This window comes from Osmerus eperlanus, chromosome 8 (assembly GCF_963692335.1).
Source record: "Osmerus eperlanus chromosome 8, fOsmEpe2.1, whole genome shotgun sequence".
NCBI classification, from domain to species: domain Eukaryota; kingdom Metazoa; phylum Chordata; class Actinopteri; order Osmeriformes; family Osmeridae; genus Osmerus; species Osmerus eperlanus.
Genome location: NC_085025.1, coordinates 2,094,045 through 2,109,395, shown reverse-complemented (window position 1 = coordinate 2,109,395; position 15,351 = coordinate 2,094,045). Strand labels below are relative to the sequence as shown.

The 15,351-nt window shown below is 40.6% G+C and overlaps 1 protein-coding gene across 4 annotated transcripts in view; it reads left to right on the top strand.

Annotated features, from left to right (window-relative positions):
- epha7 (eph receptor A7) overlaps positions 1-5,179 on the top strand; it is a 58,277-nt gene extending 53,098 nt beyond the window's left edge. For 2 of the 4 annotated variants that reach the window (XM_062466969.1, XM_062466968.1), the window contains exons 16-17: positions 588-743; positions 1,072-5,179. In XM_062466969.1, coding sequence (XP_062322953.1) covers positions 588-743; positions 1,072-1,186 — 271 coding nt within the window. In that variant the 3' untranslated portion in view covers positions 1,187-5,179. The remainder of the gene's footprint in view (positions 1-587; positions 744-1,071) is intronic. The other 2 variants (XM_062466971.1, XM_062466970.1) reach the window with 1 other exon arrangement.
- The last annotated feature ends 10,172 nt before the right edge of the window (positions 5,180-15,351 follow it).

The window sequence follows — 15,351 nt, the reverse complement described above, 5'->3', positions numbered from 1 at the left end:
TCAATTTTATTTAACTGAATTAGTGGACAATCCGAAGCATCCACTGGTTGATTTATTCACGGGAGTTCGCAGATGAAAGATAAATCCCAAAGAATCAATAAGCCAAAGCAGCTTTCATGGCTTTATGGTCAATATCAGGCCTTTTAAATCAATCCCTATAATGAGTTCCTGGGACTTTCAAGTGCTGTGGGAACTCTGGACCCCACTGTGACATTTGTCAAATGAAATCTATTTACAGTTGGAACACAATCTCCTCTTGGTGAGATTGAGAATGTAACCCAAAAATGGTTAAAAAGCAGTTCCATTTCAAGAGACCATTTGTGCGATTTGAAGACAGATTGTTATTCATCGCATATTGAGCTTTAAAAAAAAAAAAAACACACCAAAATAAAGAGACAAACTGCTGTTTTTGCATTTAAATCAGAAACGGATTGACATTTTAATTCGGCTAGTTTGTTCTTTTCATGTAATTTACAGTGCTTTCGGGTGTCTACTGAATGTGACTTTGTATCTTTATTGTGTTAGTTGTCGAATGTGTTTGCCTTTCACGCTAAGCAATGCCAACTCTCCTCTTGCACATCCCCCAGACCGATCAGTCCACTTTTGGACCAGAGTACACCAGACTTCACCTCATTCCGCTCTGTAGGGGAGTGGTTGGAAGCCATCAAGATGGACAGATACAGAGACAACTTCACAGCGGCAGGCTACGGCTCGCTGGAGTCTGTGGCCAGGATGTCTATTGAGTAAGGAGACACTTGTATGGAAGTGGTCACACTGGTGGTCTTCAGAGCTGCTCGGCTCAAAGCCACATACCGTAGCACAGAACTTTCTAGAGTTGTAATTAATTTTGTTCCTTCTGACACTACCGCAAGACAGAATTTAAATTTCATCTTTGTGATTCATGAACAAGCCTGTCTCACAGTTTTTTTTTTTTTTTTTAGAGATTTCCACTTTCCACACTTTTATTTTCTTTCTTTTCGTTAATGAAATACCTGAGCCTGTAAATCAAGCTTGTTTTCATCTCTGCAAGGTCCGGAGCTGTGATTTATGAGTGGTTGTCTTGTCTTGCAGGGATGTGATGAGTTTGGGGATCACTTTAGTGGGTCATCAAAAGAAGATCATGAGCAGCATACAGACTATGAGAGCCCAGGTGTTGCATCTTCACGGCACGGGCATCCAGGTGTGACAGACTTCATGGCCCACGGTGGACTGGGCAACAGAGCTATCTATAGCAGCGCTAGGGCCGGAACTAGGATCATCATCGAAGGTCAAAAGACTCCTGTGTCTGAATCTTCCGGATGTCCGGATTGAAATCATTCCCCTGTTCCCTGGCAAAGAATTGTAGTTCCTGTTTAAAATGGGTGCTAATGAGAGAGAGAAAGGGCCATACTACCTGGACGATTCATGAAAGCTCTTCGGAACTCTCGACCACATATCAAATGGAAATGGCACGTTGGAAAGGAGTTGAATTCTTATTACCTTGTTGTTTTATCTTTGTGAATGATTTAGTTGCACACCGTCAATGGATTTCACAAAAAAAAAGAAGAAAAAAAAACTAACAATTTTACCCTTGCGGTGGTTTCAGTATTTTGTTATTTTCTAGTTTGTTTATTTTGTGTCATCTGAAGTGGTATGATGTGGCACGTACAGTAATCCATCAATATTTTCTTTACTATTATTTTTTCTATTTGGACTTTACAACAGGGTAAACACTCCTTTTCAGAGGAGCGAGACAAGGAACGTGGTGTTTGAACTTGTTTGCTGAAGATTTAGAGGTACTTCGACCAGTTTGTCTTGAGACACTCCTGGCTGTTTTAACTGTTTGCAGTGAGTTGTGTTTTTCTTCCTGTGTTTTTGAAGTGAAAAATGGTCGTCCTGTGCCTCAGATGAGTTGCATCAGACTAAGTATGCAGTTGGTTATTTTAAGCTTACAGGAGTGGTTTGCTGTAGGCTTTTCCTGCATTCTCATGTTATTATAAATCATAACATTTTAAATTTGTTTGTAGGAATTTAAAAATAGTACCAATGAGGCTGTTTTAGATTGATCAAACTTGTATGAAAAGCAGAAAAGGGCAATTTTAGTGTTCACTACTCACCGTTTGGACTTACGGTTTTCTCAAATTTTCTTCCTTTTAAACTTTTGTTATCTGCTCATTTGATAGGTAGCACTATTGAAAGATTGTAAAACTAGGGATGTCTTGATCCACCGCAAAAAGTTTTGCCATCGTAGTGCCTTTTGATACTTTTTGTTGCAACAAACAGTATTTGTTTCGTAATTGAGTCGTGACTAGAGTTGGGTGAATCAATGAAACGTGTTCTAGTTGTAATACTGCCTTAAAATGTGTTAGAGTAATGTATTGCTACTATTTTAGGCACTTCAATGGCAATTCTCTCTGCGGTCTAGTCCTCAGACAGAGGTCTTGTATTCAGGATTGACAGGAGATGTCCCTCTTTTATCTGTATTATCCTTTCATCCTTAACTTGAAAAGACAAAATCAAGTGCATGCTCACTTAAGTTGAGTGCCACAATTGACACAGTCATTGTAGTGTAGATGATTGACAAACAGAGCAATAATTACCCCAGGAAACAAAGGTCCTCCTCTGAGATTTCAAGGTGCTATGTTTTGCAGACACTCCACTGAGTTGCAGAAAGGGTTTGGAAAATAATATGTTCCCCATGGCAAAGAAACGTGCACTTTTCTACTGAAGATTGCCTCATTACTTGTTGCATATATTGGTATACATGGGTAAGCGTGTCATCAAATTATAGCGTAACCATGCCTTCCGTGAAAAGATATACTCTGCCATGGAAGCCTAATTACTTAATGGCTATATCATAGGCTACACACGTATAAAACATGTGACTGCAACAACCAAGGAAGTGCCATTCAAAGTGACGTAGAGGCAACATATAGCTCATCATCTTCTACATTTTATAACACCAAATTTTCAGGCCTGAACCATATTGGACTGGGTTTCCACTGTACATATTGTGCAAAATGGCATGGCCCCGTTCAACCATCGATGCCATTGACGTATCTCGAATCAGAAATGTTCTGTTTCAAAAGACCATGCTGTGAAATCACGTATAGTACTGACCCTGCCTTGGCCAGGAGAGAAGCCCACTTAGTCTAGTCATTTGTCTTTGCTCAACCTTCACAGGCATGTGTGTGATGTACTGTAAGACGCATAAAAGAGTTTCTTTTCCCCTTCCCTGCCCCATCGTATGGTAATAAGGGCACAGAGATAAGGAATGGGCTCTACTAAGATGTGCTAAAAGCCAATCTGAAGGTGCCATCCAGAATCTTTTCTTTTTAAAAACAAATGAATGTTACTCAGTCGAATATGTCTTCAGCAACGTATTCTCTGATGGAGGGTTCACTTGTTTTTTTTTCCCATTGAAAGTCGTTGAAATGTAATTGTTTTTTAACTGCACTTGTAAAAACAAAGTTGTGCTGTTCACAATGCTATTGAGAAGTTATAATCTGGTATGAATATGAGAAGACAGTGTATGTTACAGATGAGGCTGTTTATGCTCCTGTGGACTGAACAACGATTTAGATTATCGAAGATGAAACGTTTTCTGTCTTTCATTTAAGCACACCTCCGACATATGTCCCTGAACACAGATTGGCCGTCAGAAAAATCTAAACTGAGCTCCGCCACTCAGTCACTGAGTTTCAGCATTTGTAAAACCATTAGCGACTTTGCCTTTTCTTTCCCTAGATGTATTTCCATTGTGCCCAGTCCAAAGGGATTGTCCCTTGTGGGGGTACCCGGGAATCAGACCATGCCTGCTCCGGCCTTGTGTCACAGACCTGCTCTTTATCCACACAGCAGTTGGGTCCAGGCCAAGCCTTTGAATTGAATACTAACGTAAAGGCATTCAGTCAGCACAAAACCCTCCAGTTCACAGGCAGCGTTCCGTCCTCTCTCTATCCTCCCCTGCTCTGATCTCAAACAGAAGGCCCCTGGTGGCCCTCACGTCCAGGGCATGGATGCCCCCCCCCCCCTCCCTCTCCTTGTCTAGGGGTCCTGTAGAGACAGCAATTTGAGCCAAATTGAGATTAAGGCCTGAATACAATCGATCCGTCAAATAAATCATCTTTAACCTTTGCTGGAGCGGTCATCTCGCTGTCCTGTTTGCTTCAGCTCACTTACTGTTTAGGTTTTTCTGAACAGAAACATTCACAGAGGTTATGTTTCAGCACTGTTTAAACAGACTTGAGTGGCTGATTGATTGAATTCAGAATTAATAGCAATTGTTATTTTCAAACCTTTCTTTGACAAACAGCTGAAAATTGTGGACACCCCTTTATAAAGGGGGTGGATGATTCCAAAGAGTTCAGCATTGTTGATTGTGTCAGAAAGATCAGCGATCCGAGGGAAACTTTGTATATGTTCTAATTGTAAAACTTGTACATTTTATTTATATTGTTGTTTTTTACACACACATTACTCTGTAGTGAGCTCTGAATACATTAAAATGCACTATATTTTTCTATCTCACTTGCAGATGATTCTTGTCACCCAGATTTCAGTTGTACATAATTTCTCATTTAGGACCAAAGACAGCAAATAGGTTTTCCATCTAGAATCCTTATTTCCTTTTTTTTTTTTTTTTTCATTTTTTCTTTAGTTTTAATGTACAGTAATATGAATTGTCAATTTATTATTTATTTTTCTGTGATGAGAATATAAAAAAATATTCACTGGTCATGAGTACTTTCCCCAACAGCAGAACTGAAAAATAATTTACTTTGAAGATTTCTTGTTAAATAGACATTTCCTTTTTGCTTTGTACCCTTTGTAATAGACTGTACATATATTTTTGGAAATATAATACAATCTCTATAGAAATTCTTTGTCTCCAATATGTGTTTTTTCAACAATGTTTAAGCTACCATTTATATAGTAGACAGTACACTGTATGTTCTACTGATGTCCAGTACTTCTTATATGAAGATAATGGCTTAGTGTAGATGCATAAAATTGGCATAGTGAAAAGTATAAATATGTGTAAAGAGCAATTAATGATGTCATTAAAAATACATTACCAAACTCCGACCTTCTAAAAAGGACAGAAATTAAGCATCATCAGTTGGGATCTAAACAAAAGGAGTCATGATGGATTTACGAAGATTACGTCTCAATTTATAAAATATAAAGTCTGGTGGAATCCTGTCTCAGAGGCAAAAGAAATGGAATAATAGAACATATAATGTTGTTTTTTTTAGACGAATTTGGACTCCGTCCATGGATTTTTCAAGCGAAGAAGAGGCCTCCATGACTACTCAGTCACTGCTAATACCTGCTGTACTCTCAGCCTGCTAATCTTCCTGCCATCTAAAATGGGGAGAAGGAAATGTTTGGGTATTTTGTTATACACAGTAGGGTAGGATTGGTTTGCAGAACTGATTTGGTTTTGTTATGGCCCCTGTATGGGGTCCATGGGTGATGAAAGATCCTAAGTTTTACTCATGTCCGTAGAGAAACCTTCATAGCAGCTGGCTGTTTTTATACAGACTGTTTTAATTGACAATTTGAATTTAAATTAAACTGAATATGTGGAAATGCTCAGAAATTGTTTCTAAAACATTGCCATTGCAACTGTGATAGTTATCTGTCTTAAAGCCTTTCCTTGCGCTTCAGTAGGAGTTCTGTACTTTAGATGATGCACTGCATACCACCAGTCATACTGAAAGTCTGGAGGACAGCCAGTGGAAGATTAAGGGAATTAAATTGTTTATGTTTGGTACATCCCTAACAATCTGAGCAACTTGTAATTTCTTACAGTTTTCTTTCTACAAAGTAAGGGCAAATATGAAGATGAATGTTTAGGGAAGAGCTGTTACTGATTGTGATACTGGTCAGATTAATACCACTTTGGATGTGTAGGGTAAGAGATCATGACCCTCTCAAATATCACTTCTTCATTAGTCGAGTGCTCTGGAGTATAATTCCGCTGTGTAAAACATGCTGTGGAATTCAGTTTCACGCTACTACATACGTGTATGATCACTAGAAACTGGCCTAGCTTCACTTCAATAAAACCTGTCTCGGTCCTCTCATCCTGTTGTGACAGATACATAAAGCATGTGTGAATTTACACTGTAGCTGTCAGATGAGAACAAAGTGATCCGAATCTCAAAACATCTCTTCTGGCCTCCTTGGTTCTTCTGGTTTGATCGTATGAGGAAGCATATTCATATTTTCAAGGGGCACATCCACATTCTCCAGGGGCTCTATTTGGTTGACAAATAAGGACAAATTAATTAGATTATATGCAAATGCTAAAAGCTCGAGCCATTGAAAACAAGGACATTTGAAAAACACAAAATTGTCTCTCACAAAAGGGAAATTAATGAGTAATTGTTTGGATATTTTTCAAATCATGATTGTTTGAATGGAAGGCAAAATCTGACATCAACTTAAGTGATTTATTTCAGATATCTCATCTTCCCAGAAAGGTTATTCTTTTAAGGTTACATAATCTATTTTTTTAAATTAATGAAAACCCAGAAAATAATTGGCTGAGTGCAGAAAGGTTTTAAAATAATAAGTACAGTCTCATACTAGCTAATGGCAAGCTTTTCTCAGTTTATTATAATATGCTTCAAGTAGTCATCTTTTCATATCAGGGCAGGTAAAAAAAATAGATCTGCTCGCAATTTCACACAAAGATGACACAGGACAGGCTATTCTAGGCTAGACTAAAGGATAACAAGCTTTTGTGTTTGGGATGTTAATTTTACTCTGAAGAATACTGTCAAAATTGTGTCATTATTTTACCATTATTTTACCATTACCCTCACCCCCACCCCCCTCCCGGTGTGACTCAAGTAAGGGGAAGAATATCCTTCATTGAATCGGTTCATACTTCACACTTTAACCATACCGTCCAAACATGGACTGTTTGATTTGGAATTGCTTGGCAGCCATGGATTCACACAGTCCTTTTTATGGTCAGGCCCATGGCACCTTGCTGCATTAAGTATTTAGGAGCCAGTAAAATATGTCTCCCCCTCTATGGACTGCCATCCCCTGGGCAGATGATCAATTTCACAGGCTGGCAAATGTCTCTGTGGAGACGGCTGATGGATTTGGCAGATCTGATGGTTTCTTCAAAGACACAGTAGAGCGAAATGAGTTATGACGTTCATGCTATTAGCCAGCCAGTTGCAGAGGCAGCTCATGTGGCATGTGTGTTCAGGTTCTATTTCCAGCAGAGCAATGGCTGCTCTACAGATGAGCCTCACAAACCACCTGCACCTAGCATGACGGAATATATTCACGATAACGTTAACTGTGGAAGAAATGCCATTTACATAGATTGAAAATGCCCCGCCTATCTATGTTAGGGGCGAGCCAATGTTGTTTACCCATATGCATCCTAATGCATGCGTTTCCATCACTTTCTCCCATTCTCCGCTGTGTAATGAGATGGCATGATGACTCTTGCACAAACATTTCAAAAGCCAGTCAGCTAAAAGAGCAAAGATAATCCATTTTCTAGCCAAAGTCAATCTCGGGAGGGTTTTAAGACCCTAAAAGTACAGGAATAAATAAAACTACAGAAAAGTTTGAGAGAGGCCCAGATTTTCCGCCTCAAAGCAAAGAGGCATCCTACTTTACTGTGCGCTTTGGACTGTGAACAGGAGCAGGGAAATTAGGGAAATGAGACTCGACGTGCTCCATTCTATGGAGCTTGGGATGGAGTGGAATGACCTCTGTGGGTGAGAGTCTTGTGGAAGGTCAGCACAGGGGCTGAGCGTGCATCTTCTCCGCACACCGCCCTCTCTCTGGTCAGCAAGCAAAACACGAAGAGGCTCTGACATCACAGAATGGCCCATTGTAAATATCGCTGAGGGAGAGATGTGTGCCAGCTTTGTGACATCATTATCTATCCATCTCTCGTGCCTCATTATTCATGTGTGGGAATGAATAGATGGGAGATCCCAGTGGATCAGGCATGCGAGAGAGGAGTTGGGCAAATGCGATAGACCCCGTTTTGTAAAATTGCGGTAGAACATGCGATGCTGCTCATAAAACCGCACGTACGTCTTAAAATCCCATCCCCACTCAAAGGCTTATCCTCCTGCATATTCATGTTGTTCGTGTTGTTACACATTTTGTCCGTTCGTTCCCTCTAGTTTGGTGGTCGTATTTTTCACGACCGCTCACAGTGCTGTGAGGATAACACTTCACACAGCTGTTATGAAATCTGCCACAATTCATAGAGACCCTGTCAATGATGCACTGAATATGTAATGGTCCGGTTTCGCCGGCCAACAGCTGCTGGGCGGAACTCTCGCAGGAAGCTTGATTTCAATAAACACAGCTGATAATGCCCCCTCAGTAACCAATCATCAGTGCTCGTAATAACAGTGACCCACTAGAACAAATGTGAGAGCGTCATCAGTGCTGTGTGTACCTGGAGGACCTGTGTGGCTGGAAGCAGAAACAGGGGCCTGATGGATGAGTAGAGCCAGGCCCGTAGCGGCTCTCCACCAGCCTGGATAGGCAAGTCGATGCTCAGAGACCACCCTCAGTGGGGGGTCCCTAATGGGGCCGGTATTGATCGAGACCTAGTGCTCTCCCCATGGGTCTAATGGGAAAGACTGTTGAACTTTCCAAACAGCAGAAAGAAAGACAGGGCCACACGGCTCTTGTTTGGATCATGGAAAGGGCACAGAGTGTGTGCTGTTCTCCCAACACATTGGATTAGCCCTCTCCAATGTCTGGTCTCTGGTTGATGAATCAATACTGCGAACATTGTTTATTGTGACACTTTGCGGTGGTGACGGAACTGAGTTATTCCTACGGACTTCCACCCTAATATGTAGGTTGGAGGAATTTATGCTGCATAAGCTGTGCTGCCCGGGAGGGTTGCTGTTCCCGTTTGAATATCTGCTTACTGCTACAGACTGGATGATGCATGGAGGACAAGTCCCCTTGTAACCTTGGTGTGGTGTTTTCAATGTAAACTAGGTTACCTACTAGTCACCTTTGGAAGTGAAGTATGGTATGTGGTGCTAAGGTTCATGGGAAGTCTCATGTCCTAACCACATTCATCATGCCCTGGTTTTAACTTGATCATACCTAAGGGCTTTTGTTTGACATACAGTGGGCTCAAAAATCCCTTGCACTCCTGACTGGAAATGCACAAACAATACTTTTAAAATCTGATTACGGTATAGTGATGAACTTAGACACCAAACGTGAGAAATATGGTGCTGTATTATCAGAATGGAACCCACCAAAATAATGTACTGATTTACTCCCCTTTCCCTGCATTCATTTTATTCCATTTCACGATTAATGGCACCAAGCTTTTTGTAAAGAGAGAAGAATTTGTGCCCCAGACTAAGAAGGTTTCCATTGTTTTACTTATTTTGTGCTCAAAGGTTCTGTATTCATAGAGGTGCTTTGTCGTCTGAGCCATGTTTTTCTTTATTTCTTCTCTAACTCTTCATCTTTACCTTGCTATGTTTTCAGAAGTTTGCCTTCACAATGTTCCTTTTGGGAACCTATTTCGGGGAGCCTACAGTTTACATAATTTATAGTAACTTCTGCATCATTTATGTAGATTCACTGATTACTAAATTAACCTTCTGGCCTCTATTCAACAGTAATTGTTAAGATATCTAGCTCTCAGTTGCAATTATTTGTTGTACTTTGGTGACTACCACAGCTGTCAGCTGCAGTACACATCTGCGGGAAAATCAGGAGTTTGGAAAGCTCTGGAAAAAGAGGAATACAAAGAAATTGATCTATTTTCCATCAATCTGAAGAAGCTCTCTACTGAACTATGTGGACTGTGGATATAGTATGGTAGGAAAAGAACAATTGTTCACTAATGAGTGGAAAGGGTAAACAAAGGTTCTGTTTTAACCAACACGATGTGTAGTACAGTAGGTTAGTCATCTGACTTGTAGACTCTATTCAGAGCAAATACATCATTAATGTTATTTGCAGTAACCCATATTTTGTTAGTAGTCTAACATTGGATATACATCACAAGGGCAGCAATTACAGAGCATGAAATTACTGGATTAGAGCATTTCTTTTAGCACGTTTCAATTAGACCCAGTTTGACAGTCAAGTATACTTGCTCACTTGCTTAAAATATGCAGACATCCATCTGGAAAATTATGTTTCAGAGCACTGTATTCTTTAGAAAGGATTTTACATATTGGTGTTCATATTTTGGATTGGAAGGCAAAACATAAAAATACCTTAGGTGAGCATGTGCAGTTGCATGATATGTCTTCATAACGTTCGTTTTTTTGCAGTTTTTGTTGTATTTTTATTATCTTGAAAAAATGTAAAGTTACCAGATTACACTAATAGAGTATGCAACAATGCACTAGAAATCACAATTATCTGGTTGATCAAAAGTAATACTAACTGAATGTCTATTTGTCATTTTGTGATGAGATGTCACATTTGACAGATGAACGGATATAAGAGTCAAGGCCTACCCACTCAATTCACAAATACTTTCTCCATTACAATACAATTTTTCTTCCCCCCTACACACACACACACACACCACACACACTCACACATGCATAAAGGGAGGGGTATGATTGATTGACTCCAAACAGAAGAAGGAGGGATTGGGTCATATCTGATATATGTGTCAGCCCATCAGAACAGGTGAGAAATGGCTGCAATTAACACAATGTCATTGGTTGCATTATCATAAATATAGCAAGGTGAAAGGTAATTTGCATGATTGATAGAGGGAGTTGCTGACAATAGCTTCCTCCAAAAATGTATCCCGTTAAAATACACAATCTATGATTTGTGAGTGGAAAGAAATATAATTTTCCAACTTTACACATCAGCATGTATGGTTGGCGTTTCCTGTTGATCGCATTTGGTTGGAAAAACCCTAACAATAGACATGTATATACACGTAGTATATACACGTAGGTAGACTGTATTACAGAAACTGAAATGCTTACCAAAAGCATTGCTACAAACCTCCAAAAGCTGGAACAGCTTCCTTACCATGCGTTCCAGCCAACCTTGAATCCTCTCAAATTTATTTTCTAGATTTGCATAATGATTGCTTTAGTTTCTAGTACCCATATGTTCCACCTGTGTTGATTGGTTTATAGTACCACGGGGGAGGGAGAGGGGGTTGGTGTAGCAGAAAGCATCTTGTTTATGGGAATCACAGTCAGGGGGCCCGCTCAGATTTAAAGTGACACCTTCTTCCTTTACTTGTGGATCTAGAGAGTAGCAATGACTCAGAATGGAAGAAGCTGTTGACCCTTTGTCAGATTTTATAAGGGAGGTCGCTTCTACGGAAAAGCCGAGATCAATTGCATTCGTGTCATTTCCGCCGACGTGGCTGTCTTGCAGCAGGTCGCTCCACTCACTCGAGCTGTCACCTCACACTAACTCAGCCATGTGGCTGATCCTCTGATCTCACAGCCAGCCGGCGCACCCAGGTCGTCCCTTTGCTGTTACTGATTTGCTGAACACAACTTTCCCTGTAACTGACATAGAAATTACTGCCGGACATATGTGCCCTTAGACCAGACCGGTACATAGACAAAAGGAAGTTTGAACGCGACAGATTCGTGCTCTGTCGATGCACTCTGCCAGACTTTTTAGTACTTTACTGAGAAGAGCCTGCTGACTTTTCCTCCCAGCTCTGTGTAACCCTAATGAATGACATGTGCTTCCTCCACTTCATTCCCACAGAGTCAATGGTAAAGTATTTGGTGTGTTTATGATTGTATATAATGGTATGTTCCCTCCATGTGGAACCTTCCAAACCATCTGAAAGGGTTGTCTGCAGCAAGCAGGACAAATCAATGGAGGTATTTGGCAGGTTGCTTTCCATGCAGACACTGTGAAGGGAGCCTAGAGGTTGCAGGCTGAGATACTCGAGCAGAGAAGCCGCACGCGTCTCTCTCATACATACGTGTTTCTAAATGAGCAAAGTTAGCAAGATGAAATCAAGGATACTACCACGTTGTGGATGTGAAACGTAACACCAAGACTCTAAATGCTGTGTCAATGCTCTGATAGCTGAGGCGAAGATACATATCTGAAGTCAGCATGAAGTAACTGCTTTGGCGAGAGTGTACATCTTGCTGCAATGCATGGCTGGCATGGGTAAAGCTAATTCATTTTTTATGAGAAGGAGCACAATGCTGGCAGCTAAATCAGAATGCACCGCGGCATGCTGGGGTGTAATCTGCTGATCTCTGTGCTATTTCTGTATTTTATTGTGTGTAAAGATGGCTATCTTTCTAAAGAGACACAATCTTTTTGTTTGCTGGCTGCAGGTCGGTAGCAGTATTGACTGAAAATGTTTGCAAGTACTGTAAATCCAGTGGTAATTCTTGAGGTCATTGCCTGGAGAAGGATCTGCTTCCATGTCTGACCGGATTTTAATACATTTTTGGAAAAATCAATACATTTTCATTTGCTAACAGGATTTCATAACTGCAAATCACTGTAACTTGCATTATGTGTGTGTGTGTGTATGTGTGTGTGTGGCTGTGCTTTAGTGTGCCTGCATGAGAAAGAGAGGATGGGAGAAAGGGGGCAAGAAAGAGAGAGAAAGAAAGGAGGGGAGAGAGGCAGAGTGGGAGGGGGAGTGAGACAGAGAGAGAGAGAGATAGAGAGAGGAGGGGAGAGAGAGGAGGGGAGTGGAGAGAGGAGGGGAGAGAGTGGAGGGGAGTGGAGAGAGGAGGGGAGAGAGAGAGGACGGGAGAGAGTGGAGGGGAGTGGAGAGAGGAGGGGAGAGAGTGGAGGGGAGTGGAGAGAGGAGGGGAGAGAGAGAGGACGGGAGAGAGTGGAGGGGAGAGAGAGATGAGGGGAGTGGAGAGAGGAGGGGAGAGAGAGAGGACGGGAGAGAGTGGAGGGGAGAGAGAGATGAGGGGAGTGGAGAGAGGAGGGGAGAGAGTGGAGGCGATAAGGAAATGGAGGAGGAGGGCTGTAAGGGAGGCTGAACAAGACAAAAGGAAGAGATTTCAGTTTAATCGAACAAGGAAACTCAATTTGTCTATTCCCTCCTATTTCCAACTTAACATTTCTTGTCCATGAAGTTAATACACGTTGGTTTAATAGACTCCCATTAAATGGGTTTCTATTTTGCTCTAAAACAAACTGTAAAATACAAAGCGCCAGACAGCCTGTTTGTGATATAGTGAAAGAGAATCCATGTCATTTATTCTGAAAGACCTTCATTGGATACACACAGTTTGTTCTGGATACAGATGCTAATTGCATTTTAATGTGTCATTAAAAATAAACCCATAAATCAACTGGTAGCAGTGTAATTGGGGTTTAGAGATTTAATGGCCCCTTAGGAGACATAATCCCACTTTCAGAGGAGTGGCGAGCGCTGTGCTGTGCTGGATTCCAGGGCAAACACAGATAAATGGGCAGCTTTTTGGTCTGACCACAAATATGTCCAGTGGTGCTGTTCAACTCTGAGGCCCTGCTTCAGCTGCAGTCCAGGACTGAAACATGATGAATAGGATTCAAGATCAACGATTGATTTGAGGTTCACAATGACACAGACAAACAAAACCTCACCATCTCCTGGTGTTCTGTTGAACATGCAAGTGCTCACCCGAGCATGATGGTGCAATCTAATGAAACATTCATACATCTCATCCCACACCGTCCCACACACTACAAGCACAGAAAAACACAACTAAAGAGATGGCTGTAAAAAAAAAAAAAAGAAAGAAAGGAAAATAAACAGATAGAACAAATAGATCAGATAAAGATAATCCTTCTAGATCTTCCTTTCAGATGTAGCAGCTCTGGTATGTTGTTTTAACAGAATTAGGAGGATATAAATCGGATCATCTCTCAGGCTGAAAAGACACAGTTTGGACATGTAAGATTGTGTTTAGATATTCCATGCATTTCATACTTTGTCAAAGTAACGTGAAGGAGAATCAAAAGATTTGCCGTGCACACAGTCAAGCCTTGAGAGGAGGAATGCTGTGTGCTATTGAACTCTGCTGGAGATCCAGTAATGACATGAGTGCGTATTACTATTCACCCTGTGAATCAGGGATTAAATAAATTCCAAACTGATTACATTTTGGCAAAAGAAACTTTCCTCGCACAACCTCACGTTGCGTTTGGTGGCATGTCAAATTAACCCCTGCCTCAACAACTGTTGAGTGATTTGTCACAAAATAATCATCTAGAGGGGTGAAATGAAATTAACGTTAAGCTGAGAAGTAACTTTTATTTTATATAGGCACCTGAAAGGTTGGCATGCCAACGTCAGGGGAAACGGTAGTTCTTTACAGTAGGTTATCAAAGAGAACAGGGAGGATTAACACGGTTAGCCCAGAATGCCAGTGAACCAGTGTAACCTAAATGGATTAAGACACATTTTGTTACCACAGTACTTGTAAGCCTCTGAAAAAGTCTCTGTTTCGACCATGTTATTTAAAATTTTAGAAGTATCTTTAAAAAGATGCATGTATTACTAGGGTTGTAAAATTCCGGGAATATTCAAAATTTGAAATTTTCCACGGGAATTAACGGAATATACGGGAATTAACGGGAATATACGGGAATATACAGGAATTGACAGGAATTAACTGGAAATGGGTAATTTAACTGTATTTACCTTGTCATAAGCAGACATGCATGCAAACATTTATAATACAACTTTTGTGTGGACATACATACATGCTACTCTCACTGCTGTAAAAAGTTAGTCTACTGTATACAAATAAACTTGGTATTAAAATTAACAGGGCTTCAGTTTACCAAGTAATCAATATGCTAGGTAATGACAAACATTGTTGGGAAAATTCGCTTTCTACATGAACTAGTTCAGTTCATAGTTCACAAATGTTTTAATGAACTAGTTCAGTTCATAGTTCAAAATGTTTAACTAAGTTCACAGCTCCAAAAATATTTCAATATGTTGCCAGCTATAATTGAAATCTCTGTCTGCAATACTGCTCTTGGCCTCTACGCAATTCGGCGCTCTCACACTTGCCAGACATAGGGCTGAAACGTTCAGACGCAACACTGATGACAAAGACCTTCAAAAACAACAGAACATTTATGTTTAGGTTTATGTTTCTGGCAGACAATGTTCCCAACCAGCTGCAATCAAAAAACTTTGGCACGTTTTCTTTTTTTCAAAATTCCCCAAATTCCCGAGCCAAAATTCCAGTGGAAACTTTCCGGAAATTTACCGGAAAGTTTCCGCCCCTTTGCAACCCTATGTATTACAATCAATAATGAATGTGATGTCTTCGGGATGACTGAGCAACGAATCCAGGCAAGAGTTGTTGTCACAGAGAGGAAAACTGAGTAGAATAATTTATACAGCACAGT